General features: G+C 34.4%; 1 protein-coding gene across 1 annotated transcript in view; it reads left to right on the top strand.

The window, feature by feature from the left end:
- The window catches only part of Vap33 (VAMP-associated protein 33kDa), a 46,362-nt gene extending 21,756 nt beyond the window's left edge, over positions 1 to 24,606 (top strand). The window contains exons 2-7 of the mRNA XM_067784372.1: positions 17,568 to 17,720; positions 17,800 to 17,906; positions 17,992 to 18,091; positions 18,160 to 18,236; positions 18,295 to 18,399; positions 19,182 to 24,606. Of these exons, the coding sequence (XP_067640473.1) occupies positions 17,568 to 17,720; positions 17,800 to 17,906; positions 17,992 to 18,091; positions 18,160 to 18,236; positions 18,295 to 18,399; positions 19,182 to 19,334 (695 nt within the window). The 3' untranslated portion in view covers positions 19,335 to 24,606. The remainder of the gene's footprint in view (positions 1 to 17,567; positions 17,721 to 17,799; positions 17,907 to 17,991; positions 18,092 to 18,159; positions 18,237 to 18,294; positions 18,400 to 19,181) is intronic.
- The last annotated feature ends 515 nt before the right edge of the window (positions 24,607 to 25,121 follow it).

Below are 25,121 nucleotides of genomic sequence, written 5' to 3'. Positions count from 1 at the left end.
TGCTCAGAACGTTATGATTCTCAAGTTTATCCCTGTTTCGAAACAACTTTTGCCTTGTTATCGACTTGAGATGTAGTGGTACTTAAGTCCAAATGCGTGTTGGGTATATTCGACGTCATTGCCAACGAACGCAAATAACTGATAGGTTAACTGGAGTATAACCCTGTCAGATTGGCCGCTTAAGCTCAGCTTAAACTTCTGTTAAAATAGACTGAAAAACTACAAAATAAGTTTAAGCGTAGTTTACCTGACAAATTGCGCAGAAAAACCGGGCCTAAGAAGTTGGCTTAAAAACATGTAGTCTTTGGTAAGGATTGACGTGTTGGTTTTGTTAAATTTGTATGAAATTTTCGTTGCAACGGCTTTTTAGACAGTCAAAATCTTAACTAGTGCGTGAGAAAGTGTATAAAAAATTTATATTATCGGAAATATCTTTTTGAGAATTTTAAAAGGAATGGTTAGTTTATTTAGTTGATATTGCACACCTGAGCATAAAAAAGTTTATTACTGAGGACAAAACTTATGTAGAGGTGCAAAATATCATTGGTTGCTCACCAACAATGATACGTAACGCCATCAAGTACCAACCAAGTGGTAAAAAGCGTGAAGGAAAGCTAGCAATGTTGGTAAGAGAAGTTAAGTACGCTTTCAAATACTCAAAGCAGTTCCCATTTGCGGCTGCTACTACATCTTTAATGCCTTAAAAGTGTCTTCAAGCGTTGGGACTGATGTTGTGGTTGTTGTATTAACGATAAAGACACCAACGAAGGGGATTCAGATCCGGTACGTTCCGGTAACAAAGCACCATAAAGGTACTAGCCATCGCGGGAACGATTAATATGACCGCTTATCAACCTCTTGAATGCCTTGGGACTGATCGTCGGCGTTTCCGTGAGCATGACCAGCGTGTTGAGTTAAGCGTATGTACAAAAGAGACTTGGATTTGCCAAAGAACATTTGAATTGGCCTTCCACCAAATGGCGCAACATTTTATGGTCGGACGCGTCGAAGATTGTCATATATGGTGGGAAGAGATCACGTCAATATGTAAGACGGCCACCTAATACCGAATACCATCCGAAGTATGGCTATGCCTGGGACCCAAAACTTGTTGTCCCAACACCACGTCGCTGTGCTGCAATTGTAAGGAATAAGGATCATGCAACTAAATACTTATTTAAATATTAGTTAACACCCAATGTACAAAAATAAGACCATCATTATATAAAAGTTATGTCAACGTTTTACTTACAGTTTGTTATACTAAGTTTTTGAAAACGCAAAATTCGCTGCAGTTTTTCTAAATTTTTGTTACAATTTAAAAAAAAGTTTTGTCCACTACTTAGATTTTGACCGCAGCTGTACATACATAAGCATGTATATTTGACTCCCGGAAAGATACGTTTGAAATTCGAATATACTAATATAAAAATTACGGATAAGGGACTCTAAATTCGGCGGATTCGAGCATTGTATACTCAGCTGTGGGCTTTTATATTTTAATAAACTGTGCATATTTAGTCTGAGATCTTTCACACTAGGCATTATCCAAATAATACCAATTATTACGCTTTTTACAAAAAATTGTTAAAATGGATAGCAGCTGTTTCATCAAAAAAACAAGTAAAGGTGTCTAAGTTCGGGTGTAACCGAACATTATATACTCAGCGTTTCAGATAAATTACTTTTCTACATAACGCGTGGCACCGCCCGTTTAAATGAAAAATGTCTCCCCAATTCCTCTTACAATAAAACTTGTTAAGTGAAATATCATTAATTCAAAACTATTTTTTGCTAAGTTATACTTATTATTCTAGTCTACGACCCTTTTAAACTTGTTTTATATCTAAGTTGCCGTGGTCTTTAACCGATCCCGTTAATTTTTATTCGAGTTATGGCTCCCGAAACATAGAAAATTGCTTAGTCATAAAAGGGGTGGTGCCACACCCATTTTCATAAATTTTAGTGTTTTCCAATTTTTCGCTAAGATATAGCTTATTATTTTCATCTACGACCCTTTTAAAGATCATTTATATAAAAGTGGGCGTGGTCTTTAACCGATCTCGTCCATTTTTTCTAGAAATATTTCCTGCTATAGGGAAAATCTGTGTACCCAATTTTATTACGATCCGTTAATTTTTCTTTGAGTTATGACTCCCGAAACATAGAAAATTGCTTAGTCACAAAAGGGGCGGTTCCACGCCCATTTTTTTTAAATTGAAGTTTTTCCTATTTATTGTTATAAATCCACTTGGGAAATGAAATACCATTGATATAAAGCTCTTTTTTGCAAAGAAATAGCTTATTTTATTCGTCCACGACCCTTTTAAAAATCTTTTATATAAAAGTGGGCGTGGTCCTTAACCGATTTTGTTAATTTTTCTTCAAAGCATTCTTTATAGTAATGGCAACCTCTCTACCGAATTTTGTTACGATGGGTTTAACGATTTTTGATTTATGATTAATAACATTTGTAAAATTGATTTTATCACAAGTGGGCGGTGCCACGCCCATTTAAAAAAATGTTTTCAAATTGTTATCAAGAGTCTCAATATCAGTACACACGTCAAGTTTCAACATTCCAAGTGTATTATTTACTAAATAATCAGGTTTTTGTGGTTTCCAAAATTTTATATGTATAAAAAGTGGGCGTGGTTATCATCCGATTTAGCTCATTTTCAATACCAATCTATCCTGGGTCCAGATAAGTTCGTGTACCAAATTTGGTGAAGATATCTCAATATTTACTCAAGTTATCGTGTTAACGGACAGACGGACGGACGGACGGACATGGCTCAATCAAATTTTTTTTCGACAACTATTCATAGATGTTGCACCTAACCAAATTTGTGCCTGTTTCTTAAAAATCCATATTATCTTTTGTTACATAAATAAATTTATGCATTTTCGATATTTCTCGTGAATTATTGAAAACAAATTGCTTTTGACCATAGACGGACGGCATGCCTCCAGTGTTTTAGATGTAAGCACGGTCCGAGGACCTAACGTCGACTCGGACCATTATCTCGTAGCAGCCAAAATACGCACTCGCCTCTGCGCGGCTGAAACCAAGGAACAAAAAATACAACGTCGAAAGGCTGCAATTGCAACAGACTGCCAATGATTTTGCAAACTCGACTCTCATACCTGCTCTCTGAGAGCACAGCTCAACCCGACGGAATGCAGGAGCAGTATGAGCATATATCCAAAGCACTTCGTACTGCCGCCGAGGAAAAAATTGGTTACCGGCGACCACGGAAAAACAACTGGTACGATGAAGATTGCCGCGTTGCAACTGCGAGCGCAACAAGAGGAGTGTGTGAACGCTATCGCGAATTGAAAAGGGAAGCGAGACATCTTTTCAGGAAGAAAAAAGCAGAGGCAGAAAGGCGGGAGTACGCGGAGCTTGAGCTGCTAGCCACCAGGAATAACGCCCGAAAATATTACCAAAAAATTCGGCGGCAGACGGAAGGTTTTAAGACCGGGGCAAAGTCTTGTAAGAACGAAAACGGGGACTTTGTAACTGATGTCCAGAGAGTACTTAGATTATGGAGGGAACACTTCTCTGCTCTCCTAAATGGAGACAGCGATTTACCGCACAGGGATGACGAACCCGATCCCGCAATCGATGATGATGGAATAAATGTCCCCCACCCGATTATGACGAAGTCAGAATAGCAATAACCACATTGAAAAACAACAAGGCCGCGGGCGCTGATGGATTGCCTGCGGAGCTATACAAATACGGCGGGGAGGAGTTGGTAAGGCGCATGCATCAGCTTCTTTAATTAATTGAAAAAAAAAAACTTTAAACATTGTTTTGTATTTTTTCCGAAAAGTACATTTAAAAAAAAAAGATCCCAAACGGTCAATTTTTGAAAAATTTATAGCATTTTGAAAATATCGGCCCACTCCGGGATTAGTGGGGATGATGGCAGAATTGATTGAAGTTTTTTATGAGAAAAAAAAAATGGCGAAATTCGAAAAATCTCGAAAAACTGAAAAATTACAAAAAAAAAACTTTAAAAATTTTTTTGTATTTTTTCCGAAAAGTACATTTAAAAACAAATTTAAAAAAAAAGATCCCAAACGGTAAATTTTTGAAAAAGTTATAGCATTTTGAAAACAAAAACGGTGTTTTTTTTTAAATTTATAACTTTTTTAAATTTATAACTTTTTTTGAGTTGGATGAACAAATTTGAAAAAATTCTGAAAAACGTCTTTCGTAAGCTAGAAAAAGAAGAAAAACTTTCAGCCAATTCTAAAGGGGTCGGGTTCAAAATTGGTCGAAATGGGATGGAATACCCCATATATATCTAAAAAAAAATACACCGCTAATAATGTATCATATTCAGTTTCTTATAAATTCAAGGGTCGAAAAATATTTTCTAGCTAACCGCATTACACAATGGCTAAAAAACTTAAAAAAGTGAGTGTACTACACAAAAATAAAAAATGTAACATTAGGTTAGGTTAGGTTGGGGTGGCTGCCCGAGGGCACACTTAGGCCAGTAGTACTAGGCCCGTTGTGATACCACGAAAAACACCGTTACCTCTCCTCTTCGAACCATTTTGAGGACCTGATGAAATCTACCAGGTCAACTGTAACATGTAACATTACTTCGTGAGATTTATCTCCGAGGAGAATTTGGCTGAGCTTGTCTTCCAATCTGTTGTTGTTGTAGCGATAAGATTGCTTCCCGAAGGCTTTGCGGAGTGTTATCGATGTGATGGTCCTTTGCCGGAGACAGATCCGGTACGCTCCGGTAACACAGCACCATTAAGGTGCTAGCCCGAACATCTCGGGAACGATTTACATATATGGCCACATTAAACCTTCAGGCCATCCCACTCTCCCCAACCCTCCCTCGCCAGAGCCTTGTCTGTTAGTGAAACAGGATTCGCCGCGGATAGGTGAGGTTGACAATTGGGTTTGGAGAAGCTATATATTGTGCTGGCAACCTGCAGGGTTGCGCTACATAGCCCCTTGAAGCTGGTATTTTAGTCGCCTCTTACGACAGGCCCCCTAACCCACTGGGGTGCGTCGTGCTCTTTGAATTTTTCCTAAAAATTTTCGGAACGGGATCTACATGTTTTATGCCGACTCCGAACGGGATCTGCAAGCCACATGAATTTTCACTGAGAAGCTTTAATGATAGAAATACACTCGGAGTGTTTGCCAAATCACTGCCTAGGTGCGACCACTCTTAGAAAAACTTTTTTTAAATTAATGATGTTGCTTTGCCCGCACTAGAACCCAGGACCTTCGACGTGGTAGGCGGAGCACACAACCCCCACATCACCAGGGCCGCCGTCGTACTAAATACCCTCATAGGAATGTATTTCAGCTTTCATATCATTTAATACTCGTGACACTCATCTTTCAACGTATCCTTGTTATATATGTATATGAGAGCACACGTTGGGTATAAAATGTAGGGTATTGCCCGAATATAGACTTCCTTTCTTGCTTATAACTGATTTTTAATTTTTTTTGTTTTTAAAGAATTTAGAGTTTTTATTTGTTTAGACTTTTTTTTGTCGAGCAAAAAGGACAAAATACCCCACAGCCACAACTAAACACGCGCCTGTATACACACTTAAGTGGTGTAAAGATGAAATGAGAAATGTTGGCTAATCGTCTTAAAAAGCAAATATCCAAATGACGCAATGGAAGCAACTCGTCGCCTCAACTGTTAGCTATTAACTGTGATAAATCGACATATTGATAAATATATGGCTAGGTCGTATTTTTAGATATTTCGACAGGGTGATGGAAATGTGCCCAGCCTAAATTTTTTGAAACTTATTTTGTTTTTAATTTGACAAAATTCTTTGTCTTATCGAAAAGACTGGTGCATGCCTTTTAATATATATGCAAATGTAGAGGAAGAATTTTGTTATATGATCCCAATACCCACATGCAGCCAATGTAAAATATCACATTAGATGTATGCATTGAAATTTATAAACTCCCACCCAGTGCATGGGCTCTCCGCTTAGTGCATTCGCAAGGCTTTAAATAGGAATTCATGTTTATATATGAACAATAGGGTGTGTCTTACTTTGAAACGTACACGAAAAACAAGTAAGGAAGTCTAAGTTCGGGTGAAACCGAACATTACATACCCAGCTGTACACTTGAAATGCTGTTGTTGTTTGTTTTGCGTGCTTAATAGTGTTACAAGGCTGAGCAATAATAATATAGATATGGTTTTATTCTGAACTAATTTTTCTTCGAGTTATGGCTCCCGAAATACAGAAAATTGCTTAGTTATAAAAGGGGCGGTGACATGCCCATCTTTTTAAATTTGAAGTTTTTCCTATTTATTGTTATAAATCCACTTGGGAAATGAAATACCATTGATATAAAGCTCTTTTTTGCAAAGATATAGCTTATTTTATTCGTCCACGACCCTTTTAAAAATCTTTTATATAAAAGTGAGCGTGGTCCATAACCGATTTCGTTAATTTTCCTTCAAAGCATTCCTTATAGGAAAGGCAACCTCTCCGCTGAATTTAAAATTTTTTTTTTCAAATTTTTATCAAGAGTCTCAATATCAGCCCACACCTCAAATTTCAACATTCTAGGTGTATTATTTACTAAATAATCAGGTTTTTTGTGTTTTCCAAAATGTTATATATATAAAAAGTGGGCGTGGTTATCATCCGATTTCGCTCATTTTCAATACCAATCTATTCTGGGTCCAGATAAGCTCGTGTACCAAATGTGGTGAAGATATCTCAATATTTACTCAAGTTATCGTGTTAACGGACATGGCTCAATCAAATTTTTTTCGATACTGATGATTTTGATATATGTATGTCTATATCTATCTCAATTCCTTTATACCTGTACAACCAACCGTTATCCAATCAAAGTTATAATACCCTGTGTACAAGCACAGCTGAGTATAAAAACTAAACAACACCCCGTAGCAGAGTGGTTCGTGTCTCCGCTATTAAGCACAACTCATTTTGTAGCGAGTTATTTAATCACTGCCTTCTTCAATAATTGCCGTTAGATGGGTCTCTTTGCGCGACAAGCCTAGAGAGTTAAAAACATACAAGTTAAGATAACATAAGAGTGTGAAAAAGGTATAAAACCACTTTAAGAAATGCCTTAAGTCCTGTTTCACTTTTTACTGAAATTGGGGAAACAATTGCTTATATGGTATGTCTAAACAATAAAGGCAAACTAAACATTTTGAACTAAATGCAATGTGCTTCTACGGCCTATTGTTTTGGCAGCAGCTGTATATATGTATATGCATACATACACTTTTTTTGCCTACCCCATTTCAATGAATTGGCACCCACAAAGTTTACATACAAACAAAATCGTCTTCGGTGTTTTACGCCTTCAAACGCACATGCGACACACACTGCAGATACTAGATTAGAGGACAGCTGCAAAGCCAATCGAAACATATTGGCGTTTGTGCACCTTGAACCTTTAGAATAAAAAAATTCAACATAGTAACCCCCTGTGTGCTTTGCACACAGAGTATAATAACATTGATTGGATAACGGTTGGTTGTACAGGTATAAAGGAATCGAGATAGATATAGACTTCCATATATCAAAATCATCAGTATCGAAAAAAAAATTTGATTGAGCCATGTCCGTCCATCCGTCCGTCCGTCTGTCCGTTAACACGATAACTTGAGTAAATATTCAGATATCTTCACCAAATTTGGTACACGAGCTTATCTGGACCCAGAATAGATTGGTATTGAAAATGAGCGAAATCGGATGATAACCACGCCCACTTTTTATATATATAACATTTTGGAAAACACAAAAACCTGCTTATTTAGTAAATAATACACCTAGAATGTTGAAATTTGACGTGTGGACTGATATTGAGACTCTCGATAAAAATTTGAAAAAAAAAAATTTTTAAATGGGCGTGGCACCGCCCACTTGTGATAAAATCAATTTTACAAATATTATTAATCATAAATCAAAAATCGTTAAATCTATCGCAACAAAATTCGGCAGAGATGTTGCCTTTACTATAAGGAATGCTTTGAAGAAAAATTAACGAAATCGGTTAAGGACCACGCCCACTTTTATATAAAAGATTTTTAACAGGGTCGTAGACGAATAAAATAAGCTATATCTTTGAAAAAAAGCGCTTTATATCAATGGTATTTCATTTCCCAATTGGATTTATAACAATAAATAGGAAAAACTTCAAATTTTATAAAATGGGCGTGGCACCGCCCATTTTATGACTAAGCAATTTTCTATGTTTCGGGAGCCATAACTCGAAGAAAAATTAACGGATCGTAATAAAATTTGATACACAAATTTTCCCTATAGCAGAAAATATTTCTTAAGATCGCGATCTTAAAAAATCAGTAGGCCGATATAACAACAAAAATTGTTAAATATTTCTAGAAAAAATGGACAAGATCGGTTAAAGACCACGCCCACTTTTATATAAAAGATTTTTAAAAGGGTCGTAGACGAAAATAATAAGCTATATCTTAGCGAAAAAAAGCTTTGTATCAATAGAATTTTTTAAGCTCAATTATAACATTACATTGGAAAACACTAAAATTTTTGACAATTTATGACTAAGCAATTTTCTATGTTTCGGGAGCCATAACTCGAAGAAAAATTAACATATCGTAATGAAATTGTGTACACATATTTTCCTTATAGCAGAAAATATTTCTAGTAAAAATGGACGGGATAGGTTAAAGGCCCCAGCAACTTAGATCTAAAACAAGTTTAAAAGGGTCGTAGAGTAGAATAATAACCTATAACTTAGCAAAAAATAGTTTTGAATCAATGATATTTCACTTATCAATTTTTATTGTAAGAGGAATTGGGGAGACATTTTTCTTTTAAACGGGCGGTGCCACGCGTTATGTAGAAAAGTAATTTATCTGAAATGAAATGTGCAATTAAAGCTCACGCAGAGTATATAATGTTCGGTTACACCCGACCTTAGACACCTTTACTTGTTTTCTTCTTAGCTTTTGTATTTTTTGTTTTGAGCGCCTATGTGTACGTGCTACCTGTATTGAGCTCAAGTGCTATCTACTGTATATTTCTCTTCTAAATTTTTTGTAAAATGCATCTATTCAGCAAGTTGACGAGTGCTTTCTAATGCATGACTTTTATTTTTTAACTTTTGTTTTGGAATATGTATTAAAAATTCAAGATGTTTATTATTGAAAAAGCTGTTCTTAATCATTGGGAACCTTTTATTAAACTAGACAATGTAAATTAATATTGTAATTTGGATTGTAACAAAACTAAGTCAACCTTTAGTTGCATTTGCAGCTTTATTCAGTCTATACATATTAAACTCACCTTAGATTAGGTCAGGTTGAACTGGCGGGTCCGTAAGGATCTCACATAGACTGAATAATCCCATAGTGTTACCAGAAATTTGCTCAACGAACAAACTGAAACCAGGACCTATGTTACTTGCTGTTTCTAGATCTGATAGCTCCTCCACTCTTAACAACTGGAGTCTTAGCCTGGCGAGTGCACAGACGAGCACAATACGTGCTCGATCGTTTCCTTCTCTAACCAGCGATTCTTACATCTGCTATCACTGATAAGGTCTAATTTAAAAGCATGTAACGCCAGACGCAGTGCCCAGTCAGAATACCCATCATGAGCCTACTTTCAAACCGAAAGTATAAAGTCACTGTTTCCATATATTTCGCCCAGAATCTCCTTAAAGATGCTTCATTGCTATGCATTCTGCCTATGCTATCCATATTTCGTGTGATTTTCCGAATATATGCAACTATATAGAGTTTTCGTTTTATTCAATATCGTTGCTTTTGCCAAAACTCATAAGGACTTACTAACAGTCTCGTCTTAAAATGTCACCCAATGAGCTAAGGAATTATCAATGCTCAATACAAGAAAAAGCTTCGTTAAGTAGCTGTGGAGACCCTGATGTTTTTTGGTCGTAAGTATTTATTACACTCACATTGCGCCATAAATTTGTCGACAAATTATAACAAAAATTACCCCGAAAAAAAACAATCCATAATGTTCCTGAAAAATATCTGCTATGATTTTTAAAACAAAAAACAAGAATGGTCCTTAAAATAGAAAATAATTAAAGAAGAAAAAACACGAAATAGTCCCAAGATCAACTCTTTATTTTGATCTCTAAACAATTCGGGAATTCTAAAAACAATCCCATAACTGTTCAAAAAAATCCTGAAATTTTCTTGAAACGTATCCGGCTATGTTCTTCGAAAAAAAAATGATCCGGACGTGTCCCCGAAATAGTTCCGAAATGATCCCGAAACTACCTGGAAATGGTCTCCTAATAATAATAATAATAAACCCAACGGGTAACCCACCAAAGCCCGCCCAACCGACACGAGGAGCGCATCCGCAGGACGCACGGATTTGTTATTTTTGATTGCCGAGTCGTTGAAAGGCGGAAGGTTGCTAAGTTTCTAGACAATTTTAGATCTAGACGCTTAACAACAGACGCTTACTTACAGAGAAAGACTCATCAGATTATTTTCCTAATCTGATGTAATACCATTTTCACACAGAAACTTAAACGAATCACATCTTTATTTAATGAAATAATTAAGTTCCCTTTTCATACAGGACCTTTTGCTTCATTAAGCGAACATCTGTCAGCAGCCCCAAAAAATATTACTTTTTTACAAAAAATAGTTAGAATGGAAAGCAGCCGTTTCCTTCTTAACTATAAATTCAATCAAAATAAAATGAAATAAAATAAAATGCATGCGCAACTTCCCATAGATGTTGCACCTAACCAAATATGTGCATATTTTCGAAAAAGCCATATTATCGTTTGCAGCAAATGTAGCGCAAATTAAATTTTGAATTTACCCGTGTTTTCTATTTTTCGTAAATTATTGATTTTTGATTGTCATTTGTTACATTGAAAATAAAATTCGAAGCACCAAGCAAAACCGACTGGATTTTTCACTAGATTAGGCATTCAATAAAGCAATAATGAAATAATTAAGAAGTTGTATTTTGTATGGAAGATTGAGTTCGATTAGGGCTTTAATGTAGAATACTTGACTAATTATTTCATTAAGCCTCTGACATAGACATTATATATATGTATATTAGACTGGGTCGATTTATTAACCGATATTGCGCCATCGATAGGATTTGGGCTCAGGAAAAAAGTTCCACTACGAATACACCAAAAAATAATTTTCGAGCCTCCAAATTTCTTTTTTTTTTACTTTTTTTCGACTTTGATTTTTAAGGTTTTTTTCATGACCTACTAAAAAAATTTTCATTTGATTGTAGAAATTTTCATGTATACCCTGTTCGACCCAAAAATGTCCGCTAAAAACGTTGTCGATAACAAAAAAATATTTTTTTTTTAAATTGTTTTCGCCAACGTTTTTAGCCAACATTTTTGCAAATTTTACAATCAAATGAAATTTTTTTTAGTAGGTCATGAAAAAAACCTTAAAAATCAAAGTCGAAAAAAAGTAAAAAAAAAAATACATTTCGCAGGCTCGAAAATTATTTTTTTTTATTAGCCCAATCCTATCGTAAAATCGATGGCGCGATATCGGTTTACCTTCGTCCATACAAATCGACACACTCTAATGTATATATATTTTGTCTATATGTGAAGATCAGTTAAGTATTGCAATAGTTATGTGTATGACTCCGAAGAGCTATTCATTTTTAAGAGAGGAATGAACAGTATTCTTAATCAGTGGACGGACTTTACCACTTTATTGGTAGATCTACCAAGTTTTTAGCCCATTTTCATTTTCTACTACTTCTACCACCAAAGCCCAAAAATCTACCAACATTTGCCTTAAATTAAGAAACGATTCAATTTCGAAGATGAAAAATTACGCCTTTTGGAATATTTTGATGCAAAAAATATTTAATCTAGTCAAATGACAACGATTGTTCCCTTACTTAAAGCTTTTCCATTTCACAAGACTTCCATGGAAATTCTTAACAACGAATGGCGATCATTAATGTTATATGATAAGGAAACAATATAAAAGACATTTTTCGGCGATATTCTTAAAGGATGGATAAAATTGCGAACTGAAAAGGGTGTTCTACAAGAAAATTTGTTTGAAAATTTTAGGGAATGAACGTGCTCCTTAGCAATATTACCTCACAATAGTGCAGCCGCAGAAAGGTCTATAATGAACGACATAAAAACCGCCAAGCGTAATGGATTAAAAATTTCAAGCATTTCCAATCAAATATTAATAAAAGAGTATTGTAACGGACGGACTTTATTTCAGCCTCCAATTGAATTAATAAGATTTTATAAAAATTTTTTATTTGGAGGTGATTTTGCTCCTTGTATTTAATAACACCCATATGGCACCAGATTTTCCTTATGTTTTTTTTTCTGACAATTTTTTTTTTTTGTTGAAAATTTGGTTTTTATTTTGAAAAATGTGTGCACAAATTCAATACAAGAAATAAATTTGTTTATGAAAGAAAGTAGTAGTCATCTACTCGCAAATATTTTCCAGCGCTATTTTCATCAGTTTTTTAAAAATAATTTTGAACGAAAATAAAAAAGTTTTAAGTAAACGATAACATGCCAGTGTGGCAGAAAAATACTGCAAGTATCATATAGGCATAAGCTACATATATATACACAAATTTACATGAATTTTTTTGTTTTGTTTACATGTTTTTTTTAAGTGTTATTTCCGTGAAATGTGATGTATTTGTTTTACAATAAAATATGAATTGTTTTGTACAAATATAAAGTGTAGCTCATGATCATGATTCAATCACGGTTTGCTTGACATCCATTAACTGTGTTGTTTCTTTGCGAATTTTCGAAAAATATTAGTAGTAGAAATAGGAAGCAATCAGTTTACAAATACCCGATAAGTACTGAACTGCATAATTCCTTAGAATTTTTTTTTTAAATTTTATAGTAAATTTATTAATTATACCTCGATCTATTAGTATGGCTGAACATTGAACATAGGTAATTTTATGAAAAGTGAGGATACCAAGAAATCGTGCACTTTCGTAAACCTATGAACACACGAAACCTTAACCAATTTAAAATTCAACGCCAAAACCTCGACTATTAGATCGATTCACGTAAAAATGTCATTTGTGAAAGATGGAGATGCCATAACGAAATGTACTCATTGGGCATGTTAACTTATTCAGGTATAAGTCTAGAACAGGAGTCTTATGCCAATACGCGCCGTAATCCGAAGGCGGAAAAGAAAAATTGTATCTCTGTCCGTAGATATTTGCTGTTGAAGTTGGCAATTTTCATGTAGTTGTTGTAATGTTTTTGTGTACTGAAAAAGATTTTGTGTACAAAGGGATTTTGCACGCTTTTAATTTTGATCTCACCTCATTGGTGGACTGTCCAGGGTAATTTTTTATAAGCTAGGCGGAAGGCCGCCAACGCAACCCAGGGTAATTTTTCGGTTTTTCATCAATATCTTTTGAACGAGCTAAAATTTTTATTTCCGCCTTCGAATTATTGTTATCGAGGTCAATACGCGCCTTTTGACACTTCTCTCGATATTTTTGGGCGCGTATTAAAAGTCGTCTTTCTGTTCTATTAATTCCGTATGTTCGAAACATTCGTCTTCATTTATGAATTTGGGGAATCGGTTTACATTTGGAATATTATGTATATACTCATTTGATATATTCGGACCCCGTGAGGTAGTATCAAATGAACGTATTCCGAATATTCTAAATTAACGCTTTATCCGGAACGCTTCCATGAATATTTAACGAAAAAGAGCTTTCTAAGACAATAAGCCATTTTTTTTTATTTTTGTCAGTTCATTGCGGCTGCTGAGTAGCGTATCACCCCATGTCGGCTGTCTGTTCAAAATCGTGCTATCTCAAAATATTTTTCAAAAATTTCCCAATTCAGGATTTGTCACAAAACCGCCCTATATTAGAGTTAAATTGAAGAACGCTTCATCTCAGACTGCTTTTCTTAACTCTCTTATGACAAAATGCATTGAACTTAGGTTCATATAAGGAGTTTTTGAAACAAATTTTGGGATAGTGCATTTTTGAATAAAATTCTAACGTACGGCATTCTTCAAACAATTTCTGAAAGAATGACCAAACCAACACAACTCTTTATCAATTCGCGATATATTTAATATAAAATTAATTATTTCCCCAAAAACTTTAGGCATTTGCAAAATTATTAGCACTACTGATATACTACCAAAGATACTTTTCTACTACAATTTTAACTGAAGGGGATTGAATTATTCCCCGTTTTCCTTACTTCGTAAAAGCAACCCGTCCAAATTTTTCAATTTGGGAGTGTCAAAGATCTGTCATCATTGGAGAACAACCCTCTAGTAATTGAATCATGGCTCATGATGAAATGAATATCCAGGTGTTCTCATCCCGTTGACATTTTCCCTTATTCTGACAAGTTCGGCATGCATATTTTAGAGGGTTGTATATCATACAGAACTGCCTTTGAGTTTTACTACGATCGGAGTAGATTTTACTATACGTTTAGAAATATTATAACTATATAAGCTGCTACTGGAATTGTTTAGCCAAAACGATTAACGTACGTACCTTTGTGTTCCCCAAAAGAATATAGAAAACATTTAGCAGAAAACTAATTTGTTGAGGAATTTTGTACGAAAAATGAAGCAATCAAAATTTAATACTTTTGTAATACAGGTAAATACTGGAGAATAGAGGTACCGAAAAAGTGAGGTTATGTTGTTGACATCACGTTTATTATTACATCATGATGTAGCTATTGTTTTCTTGGAAAAAAAATCTACCAACTTCTACCACTATTTTAATTTTTCGTCTACCAACATTCTCTTTTTAAAGGTCCGTGCACTGTTCTTAATGATGAAAAGTGAGTCGAAATATCAAATGTGGCATAGTGAGAGTTTAATTCTGACACAAACAGCGGAATGACTCATTCATGGGTGAATTCAAACCGTTATGTAATTTGATAATAAAAATAATTCCTAGCATTTCCCTTATAATAGCAAGGGTAGGAAGATTAATAAGTTTAGGACGATTTGTATATGGGGGTATACAAAGGATATATAAAGGTCCCCGTATTCAAGTATCGGATAACTAATGTAGTGAAAAGAGCTTTAGTTTAGTTCTTCGACCATCGCATCACAAACGCCAAAACACCTCTTTCTTTATTGACTGTTGCGTTAATATGAAGGTTGGAACTAAGTTTGCAGTCCATAGTAATCCCCAAATCAACAAAATCAAGCACTTGTTCACGACGGTGGTTAATGAACCTGATATGTTACTTTTCTCGATGGACGTGGAATCTCTTTTTTTTTATACTCAGCGTGCTTTGCACAAAGCGTATATTAACTTTGATTGGATAACGGTTGGTTGTACAGGTATAAAGAAATCGAGATAGATATAGACTTCCATATATCAAAATCATCAGTATCGAAAAAAAAATTTGATTGAGCCATGTCCGCCGTCCGTCTGTCCGTTAACAAGATAACTTGAATAAATTTTGAGGTATCTTGATGAAATTTGGTATGTAGGTTCCTGGGCACTCATCTCAGATCGCTATGTAAAATGAAGGATATCGGACCACGCCCACTTTTTCGATATAGAAAATTTCGAAATCGAAAATTTCGAAAAACCGAAAAAGTGCGATAATTCATTACCAAAGACGGATAAAGCGAAGAAACTTGGTAGGTGGGTTGACCTTATGACGCAGAACAGAAAATAGTAAAATTATGGACAATGGGCGTGGCACCGCTCACTTTTAAAAGAAGGTAATTTAAAAGTTTTGCTAGCTGTAATTTGGCAGTCGTTGAAGATATGATGATGAAATTTGGCAGGAACTTTACTCCTATTACTGTATGTGTGCTAAATAAAATTTGCAAAATCGGATGAAGAACACGCCCACCTTTTAAAAATTTTTTTTTTAAGTCAAATTTTAACAAAAAATTTAATATCTTTACAGTATATAAGTAAATTATGTCAACATTCAACTCCAGTAATGATATGGTGCAGCAAAATACAAAAATAAAAGAAAATTTCAAAATGGGCGTGGCTCCACCATTTCATTTAATTTGTCTAGAATACTTTTAATGTCATAAGTCGAACAAAAATTTACCAATCCTTGTGAAATTTGGTAGGGGCATAGATTCTATGAAGATAACTGTTTTCGGTGAAAATGGGCAAAATCGGTTGAAGCCACGCCCAGTTTTTATTCACAGTCGACCGTCTTTCCTTCCGCTCAGCCGGTAACACGATAACTTGAGAAAAAATATATCTTTACTAAACTTAGTTCATGTACTTATCTGAACTCACTTTTTCTTATTAAAAATGGGCGAAATCCGACTATGACCACGCCCACTTTTTCGATATCGAAAATTACGAAAAATGAAAAAAATGCCATAATTCTATACCAAATATAAAAAAAGAGATGAAACATGGTAATTGGATTGGTTTATTGACGCAAAATATAACTTAGAAAAAACTTTGTAAAATGAGTGTGACCCTACCATATTAAGTAGAAGAAAATGAAAAAGTTCTGCAAGGTGAAATCAAAAGCCATTGGAATCTTGACAGGAATACTGTTCGTGGTAATATATATAAATAAATTAGCGGTACCCGACAGATGTTCTTCTGGGTCACCGTGGTCCACATTTTGGTCGATATCTCGAAAACGCTTTCACATATACAACTAAGGGCCACTCTTTTTTAAAGCCCACATTAATACCTTTAATTTGATACCCATATCGTACAAACACATTATAGAATCACCACTGATCAACCTTTATGGCGATATATCGAAAGGCGTCCACCTATAGAACTAAGACCCACTCCATTTTAAATAATCATTAACACCTTCAATTTGATACCCATATCGTACAAACGCATTCTAGAGCCACCCCTGGTCCACCTTTATGACGATATCTCGAAAAGGCGTCCACCTATAGAACTAAGGTCCACTCCCTTTTAAAATACTCATTAACACCTTTCATTTGATACCCATATCCTACAAACAAATTCTAGAGTCAACCCTGGTCCACCTTTATGGCGATATCTCGAAAAGGCGTCTACCTATAGAACTAAGGCCCACTCCCTTTTAAAATACTCATTAAAACCTTTCATTTGATACCCATATCCTACAAACAAATTCTAGAGTCACCACTGATCCACCTTTATGGCGATATCTCGGAATGGCGTCCATCTGTAGAACTATGGCCCACTCCCTTTTAAAATACTCTTTAATACCTTCCATTTGATACCCATGTCATACAAACACATTCCAGGGTTACCCTAGGTTCATTTTCCTACATGGTGATTTTCCCTTATTTTGTCTCCACAGCTCTCAGCTGAGTATGTTAATGTTCGGTTACACCCGAACTTAGCCTTCCTTACTTGTTTTTTAAATAATTTAGTTGGAAGATCGTCAGACCATTAGATATAAGTTTACCAAATCCAAATCTCTGGTTCTGGAGACATAGAATCTCATACATTTTTAATATTAATAAGATAAGATTTACTATTCTTATACTTTTACTGCTACCACATTTTAATTGAAATAATTTCGGTTCGATTACTTTTAGGTCCGTTCACTCGTCCTGTTATCACTGTAATGAAAATTACCAATCCAACAGATAATGTAATTTTGTTCAAGATTAAAACGACTGCCCCGAAAAGGTATTGTGTGCGCCCTAATTTCGGTTCACTAGAACCACATGCGCAAGCCAGAATTGAAAGTAAGTTTACTAGAAAAATTATTAAATAAAATGTCTAAAGATATTTATGATATAAAATATTACTATTTTCTTTAACCAGTTTGCCTACAACCATTTGTGTATGATCCCAACGACAAGAATAAGCATAAGTTCATGGTACAAAGTCTTGTTGTGACTGATCGTTCGGTCGAGGACTGGAATAAATTGGTAAGCAAATGTGCAATGAAAGAACGTCTAAAACATCTAGATTTTTAAAAAATCGCAATTTAATTTAAAATTATTTTAATTTTAGTGGAAGGAATCAGAACCACATCAATTGATGGATGTTAAATTGAGATGCGTCTTTGAGATGCCAACTGTAACGTCAGCCGCAGACAGTAGTGGAGGCTCAGGTAGAGTGTAATTTTTTTTGTTTTAAATTACTTAATAAAAATATTTTAACTTGCCTTTAATTCCTCAGCTACTAATGAAATTGTGAAGGAAACCTCACCAAAAACTGAATCAGAGAATAAAGCAATTCCATTTCGTGAAGAGAAAGTAAGTTCAGTTGCAGTCAATTAACTTGCACAATATTCACATGTTTTGAATGTTACAGGTTTCAAATGTCCAAACATCGGAACAGCGTGACGATTTACTGTCTGATATGAGACGGCTGCGTGAAGATAATGAAAAGTTGTTAAGAGAGAAACGCCATCTTACGGTAAGTAAATGTTTGCTATGTTTGTGCTAGCAGCAACTTACTATCATATTTCTGAGACACTGAGAGCAGCGCGAATCCAAAATTCTCCTGCCTTGATGTTCTTGTTGTATTGGCGACAAAGACAATACCTAAACGTTTTGGAGAATCGATGTTGTTAGTTCCCTTAACGAATGTAGATCTGGAACGTGCCATAAACTAGGACTATTTAGGTAGGGGAACTATCACGCTACTATCACACCACGACGGCCGCCAGGGATAATAGTATACGTTGATATCCGGCCAACAAGCGATATATTATCTATAGCAGAAATACTCTAAATTGGCTGAACTGTAGCGAAACTTGACAACTTTATAGCACCCCCAGGGGGTTAGGGGGCTTTGAATATACCCGTGGCAGATATGCCTGTTGTAAGAGGCCAATAAATACCCAATTGATTCAAAGCGTTATGTAGCGAAGCCCTTTCGAGGGGATGTCTGCGCAATTTACAGTTTCTTTAACCCAATTGTCAACCTCACCTACGCGAGGCGAATCTTGTTTCGTTATCAGACGTGGCTCTGGCGACGCCAGATTCTTCATGGAAGTAGGGGTCGGGCTTGCACCTTATGGGGCTTGTTACTGAAACGAACAGGATCTATATCCGGCAAAGGAACATCAACATCAATATCGATAACTCTCCACAAAACCTTCTTGGAATGTCTTTATCGATACAACAACAGGAATGTTAAGTCACTTTATTGTCTTTGATGCATAATTTAGCAATATCTTTATATTTTCATTTTAGGACGAAATCGTAAAAATACGAGACTCGTATTCGAAACCAATGTACGATCAGACATATACACCGATATTGGGAGAGAAGCAAATTCCGGTATTTTATATAGCGTTGTCGGTTGTTGCGGCCATATTTGGATTTCTTTTCGGTAAATATTTTTGAATGAATACCACAACGCAAATTAAAATCTGAAGTGTGGGCATGTTTAACATCCAGAAGAACAAAAACAGTAACATAAAATGAGCAACGGCATAAAACACAAAAGAGATAAACGAAGTAAAGAATATTAAATTATGAAAAACTCATAAAACATATTGAATAAAAACAGTAACAAGAAAACAAAAATGATATATTTAATAAAAAATTGTTAAAAGGCTATTTTGAAATGCATGTAACTACTACTACATATGTAATTGGTGCAGATGAACAAAAGTGCGATGATAAAAATAAAAAACAAAACGCTCTTAGAAAAAATCAGTTCTACTAAGAAAATGTATGATTTGCAAATAAATATGCGCGCTAAAAATAGCAGTTAAACTTAAAACATGCATACATACATACATAAACCTATAAAGAAAATAATAAAAAGATAGCAAGCAAATGTATAAAACTTTATGTAGGGTAGGCAAACGAACGCAAAATATAGGATGTAAGCTATAGTTGAGAGGAGGTGGTTAGTAGTTGCAATCAATTATGTATGTTTGTGTTTAAATTATAATGCAAAATATATCTATAATTTTTACGTTTTACGTACATATAGCCAGAGCGCACCAATTGAACCTTGGCACGGCATTTATTCATAACTAAAAGTAAACAAAAAACATTTATAAAATTCATCAAAAGGGGGAAGAACGAAAATAATCAGACACATAAAAGTTGGCGTTGCCGAAGTCAAAAAATTGTATTTCGTTAGTCATTACCATTAACAATTGATAGCTTTGGACAAAAATTTCGTTTTGTGTAAGATATAAATGCGGCGCGACCGTCAACCTCAACCATGATGGACTGTCATTTGTTATATTTTAGCAGCAAATTGGATAGCTTCGTATCTACTGGGTATTCGTGGATGACTATCTCTTTTTGTCGAAACTTCGTAATGGACTGTAACAAGTATCGAAAGCAGAATTACAACCAATAAATGTTGCACTTATGAGCTTTTGTTGTTCTTGTTATTGTAGCAGTGCTTCGCCCCATCCAATAGGTGCGGCCGATCACAAATTGTCATCAATATCCTCAACGGGATATGAGCTTTTGTAATATGTGATAGTTTTTGGAGTCAAATGTGACATTGGTTTACATCTGTTTAAATACCTCCAAATATAATTGAACGTTCGTATTTTTCATGGTTCCATAACTGCAAAATATGAAGGAAACAGATAATCCTCTGGAACTTTTATTGCCCAACACATTACTGCGTTAATGCTGTAATCCCTAAATAAATATATTCAGTTTTCCGAATTTCATCAGACTAGGAATTGTAGGTACAGCTGCTTTTGCAATACTGTGCAGAAATATATGCATTTCTAAAACGCCCCAATATTTGCACTTACCAGTTCAAGAAATCAAATAACATAAATGTATAAGCCATTCGTAAAGTCCCCAATTTGGCCTGAATTAGAAATCAAGATATCGAAGCAAATAAGTTGTCGCGATTCGGTATGTTGGCATTTCCGAAGAAGTACTCGTTCATTTAAACTATAAAACTTCGTTTCTTTTCGAATGTTCACATACCTTTTATTGATCTTAAGAGCGTGTTTGATCTGCAAATATGACAAATTGATTCAAACCTTGTCAACTTATCTGAGTCGTTGCTCCATAGTTCTAACGAAGAGAAGAAAGTTTTAATTAAAACTACCATAATTGGCACACAGAAACAATAATATTGCCTAGCTTATTGTGCGCAAAACAAGAATTAAACCCAAATTATCGCATTGTAATATGCAGATAAATTTAATATTATACAGAAGAAGTTCAAAATTCAGTATGGCTCATTCCATTTCAAGACACCCGGTCCGCGCAGGACATGATTTTTGATTTTGCTGAAATTTGAATATGTTGTTCTTTGGTCAAAATAATGAAACACGTGTTTTTTTGGTCAATAACTTTGTCAAAACTTAACGGATTCTCATGATTTGTTCTTTGAAATATTCGTTATTATATTTACTTTTATATAACTTTATAAACAATAGCATATAGTTAAAATTTTTTTTTAGTATTTAATAAAAATTTATGAATTTTTTCAAAAATTTATATCTCAAAAAAGGTTATCTTTTTTTGTTTAAACTTTTTCTATATTGAGTGAACAGTTTATATTTCAACTTGGCTAAATGCCTATTAGCCGATATTCGTTGTTTTCGAGATATGAATTTTTGAATATTAAACATTTTTTCCCCCTATATATTGATCCAATGCATATCAGCATACAATTGCTTTGTCAAAAATTAACCGATTCTCATGATTTGAAATGTTCGCTATTACTTTTAATTTTATTTAAATTTATAAACAATGGCATATAGTTAAAAAAATTTTTTTTTAATATTTAGTAATTTATGATTTTTTTTTCAAAAATTAATATCTCAAAAAAGGTTATCATCGTGTTTCATTATTTTTGAAAAAAGTCATAAATTTTTACTAAATACTAAAAAAATATTGTTTATAAAGTTATATAAAAGTAAATATAATAACGAATATTTCAAAGAAAAAATCATGAGAATCGGTTAATTTTTGACAAAGTTATTGACAGTTGGAAAAATAGGTGAATAAAATATCGATTGCATTTTATGGAATTCAATTGGCGATAAATCCGAAAAAAAAAAAAATGTGTATGAGGCAAAAAAACACGTGTTTCATTATTCTGACCAAACAACAACATATTAAAATTTCATCAACATCAAAAATCATGTCCTGCGCGGACCGGGTGTCTTGAAATGGAATGAGCCGTATATAAATCGTCAACTCTTGCTTAACCTGGTGTTTTAAGTGAATTTCATACATCCCTTCACCATAATAAAAAGGAAAACATCTTTATGCTACGGGTTTTTACTTTGCGAGATGTATTAGCTGCTTAGGCATGTCGAAATATTGCAATGTATATTACCCTTTGTTAACCTGGCGCTTTAACTAGAGGCAACTTAAAAGTACTCTTGCCACCAATTGGAATTGGAACATTCGATACCCACAACCGAACAAAAAACCCAAATAATGGCTACAAATCGAATTCCAAAATAAACCTAATTTCATATCTATAACGAACTTTTCCGACACGATTTCAATAACTCCAAACCTGCATTTAGAAAGTAATATACGAAATACCATTTATTGCAGAAACAAAAAGCAATATTGTATTGCAAGTGTTAGATCAATTATTTCAGCTTAAAATTTATCAATAAACCGCTAATGTAGTACGTCAGTTTTGTGTCAGCTTGAGAGACACGAAGCGATGACGACTGAAAAAGCGACGTCGACAATGCCAACAATAATTAAGCCATGGTATAAAAAAAGAAGGTAGTTCCACTCCAAATTTTTTCACGTATTTGGGGATTTTTGAAGTTTCACAATGTTTGTTGTTTTGCTAGAAGCGTTGCCATACCGTTACTGTTTAAGGTGAAATTGTGGTTTTTCGGGATGGAAATTTCCTTCAGGATGAAAACGCAATGGTCATCTGAGACAACAGACAATAATAATATACTTTAACACGATTTGTGTGCTTGCATATCTATTGAGAATCAGTAAAATTTGCAATTTTATTGAAAAATATTGGATGACTCATACATTGGTTAATGACTCATATCTTTATGTCAGCTGTTGTTCTAGCATGGCTCTATTATCATGCATCTATAGTGGATATTTCTCAAGGCATGTTGAGAAAAAGTCTAACTCCAAAGTCTGCAGTGAGTGGTAGGTGTTTAATTTGTTACGTTTGTGGGACGTCACATCCGTTTCAATGCTAAAAGGGCACAGAATGTGTATAGGCGGGGCTTGCCCCAAGGTGATTCCTGGTACAACGGGTAAAAGAACTCTCATAATTAGTGGCTAACCTGCAGAACTACAGGGCATGTGGACTTGTAGCCAATTTATCACCATTCAATCTCATAAAAATTGCGTTTGAGTATGCTAAACTCTTTAGAAATTGCGGTTTCGGTTTATAAGGACCTCCTTTGGGCAATCAATTGACAAACGTGTATGTTTTGTCAACATGTTCTGAGCAAACGTACGGACCCTTAAGAATGCTATATTCCCTTGCTTTGTATACTTCGATCAATGTTTCTTCCACCAAAGCTATTTTCGGGAGCTCGAAAAACTTATTAAAAACTTTCATTCCTAGGCTGATATTTCGTATAAAAATATTTCCAACCCATGCCGTTAATTTTTTTCCTTTTCACTTAAAATAACTATGAAAGTAATTTTGTCGTATCCGTTATTATGAAACCCATCAAGATTAGAAAAATTCGTACCATTTTTCAATCTGGTAGCTTGTTTTTGGTGAAATTGTCATCGTCCCCGCAAAAGTCAAGTGGCTAACGTCACACTAAATGGAACTACCTCCATTTTTTGTATCATGAATTAAGCTAAATATAAAAAGAAAAAAAAAAAATAACGCAACAACATAAGCATAAATGGGTGTACCAAAAAACAAAAAAAAAAACAAATAATAGTAATGAATTAATAATAAAAAGATATGTAAATGCGATATATAGCATTATTTAATATAATATTTAACTATAGATTGATTTCCTTTTTTGTATGGTTTGTTTTTCTTCTTTTTATTAAAGCGGCATTTTTACGCTCGTGACTATTATCACATATATATAAGTAATAAATGAATAAATACTAACTCATTTGCCTTTGAAAAATAAATGATATACTATATAATTATGTATGTATAAAAGTATTCATTATTAGCAAACATACCAATTATATAAACATACATACATGCATTCATTAAAAGTCTTAATTTAATGGGACTGTGCGAGTTTTAATATTTTTTTTTCATTCAAACGAACATTCATAATTTTAAATTGTTGAGCAATTCGTTTAATTTATAAGCACATAATTTGTAATTGTTGGGTTGTTTTCTTTGCCCTTTGTTTGCTAAACAATTAAAAAACATTGCATTGTAAACTGCTGGGGGACTTCATGTTTAGCATAACAATTTATCACTTTGTTTATCTTATGTATGTATGTATGCCAGCGTAAATTCATAGTGCATTTGTTAGTTAGTCCTGTTTGTATGTATTGCATCTGTATGCACTCACACACACATGCCATGAAAAATATGCAAGTTTACTTCTAGTTTTAATAAAATTAACCCATAATTTTATGAAATTTTTTTTTCTGGAACAATGTACCCACAATATATAATTAAAAAGCTGAAAGAAATAAAAAAGGCATAACGCTTCGTCCTACTTCGAATTATTTTTAGCGTTGTTGTATATTTAATTTCCCTTTAATTTTATTATTATATACGCTTTTGCTGAAATGTTGAAAATGATTATTAGTGCTGTCGGAATAGACGTGATTTTGAGCAGCTGATGCATATTTGACACACAACAAGTAGGGTTGCGATGTGTGGGAGGCTGGATAGGACGTGATTCCAAGCCACCCACCCAAATCATTGCGTATTTAAGGTAGTCAGCAGATATTTTTTATTATGTCGATTGAGTCACACGTATCTATGTGTTTGCAGTGCTTATTGAAGTCAGTACACAGACAACGAAGAGGTTCGTGGCTATGTGTTTGCAGTGCTTATTGAAGTCATTACACAGACAACGAAGAGGTTCGTGCATTTCAAAATTCGATCTGCATGTGCTTATATGAAGCGGTTGAAAATGTCTAGATGATCTAAAGGGAACATTAAATAAAATTTCACCAAGCAGAAAAGGGCTATTTACCATCCCTCTAATAAGTTTTACTACAAATAACACACCTGCCATCTCCCTACGATTCCGT

The sequence above is a fragment of the Eurosta solidaginis genome, chromosome 4 (genome assembly GCF_040869045.1).
Source record: "Eurosta solidaginis isolate ZX-2024a chromosome 4, ASM4086904v1, whole genome shotgun sequence".
NCBI classification, from domain to species: Eukaryota; Metazoa; Arthropoda; class Insecta; order Diptera; family Tephritidae; genus Eurosta; species Eurosta solidaginis.
Note: the sequence above shows the minus strand (reverse complement) of the source record. Positions and strands in the feature narration are given on the sequence as shown.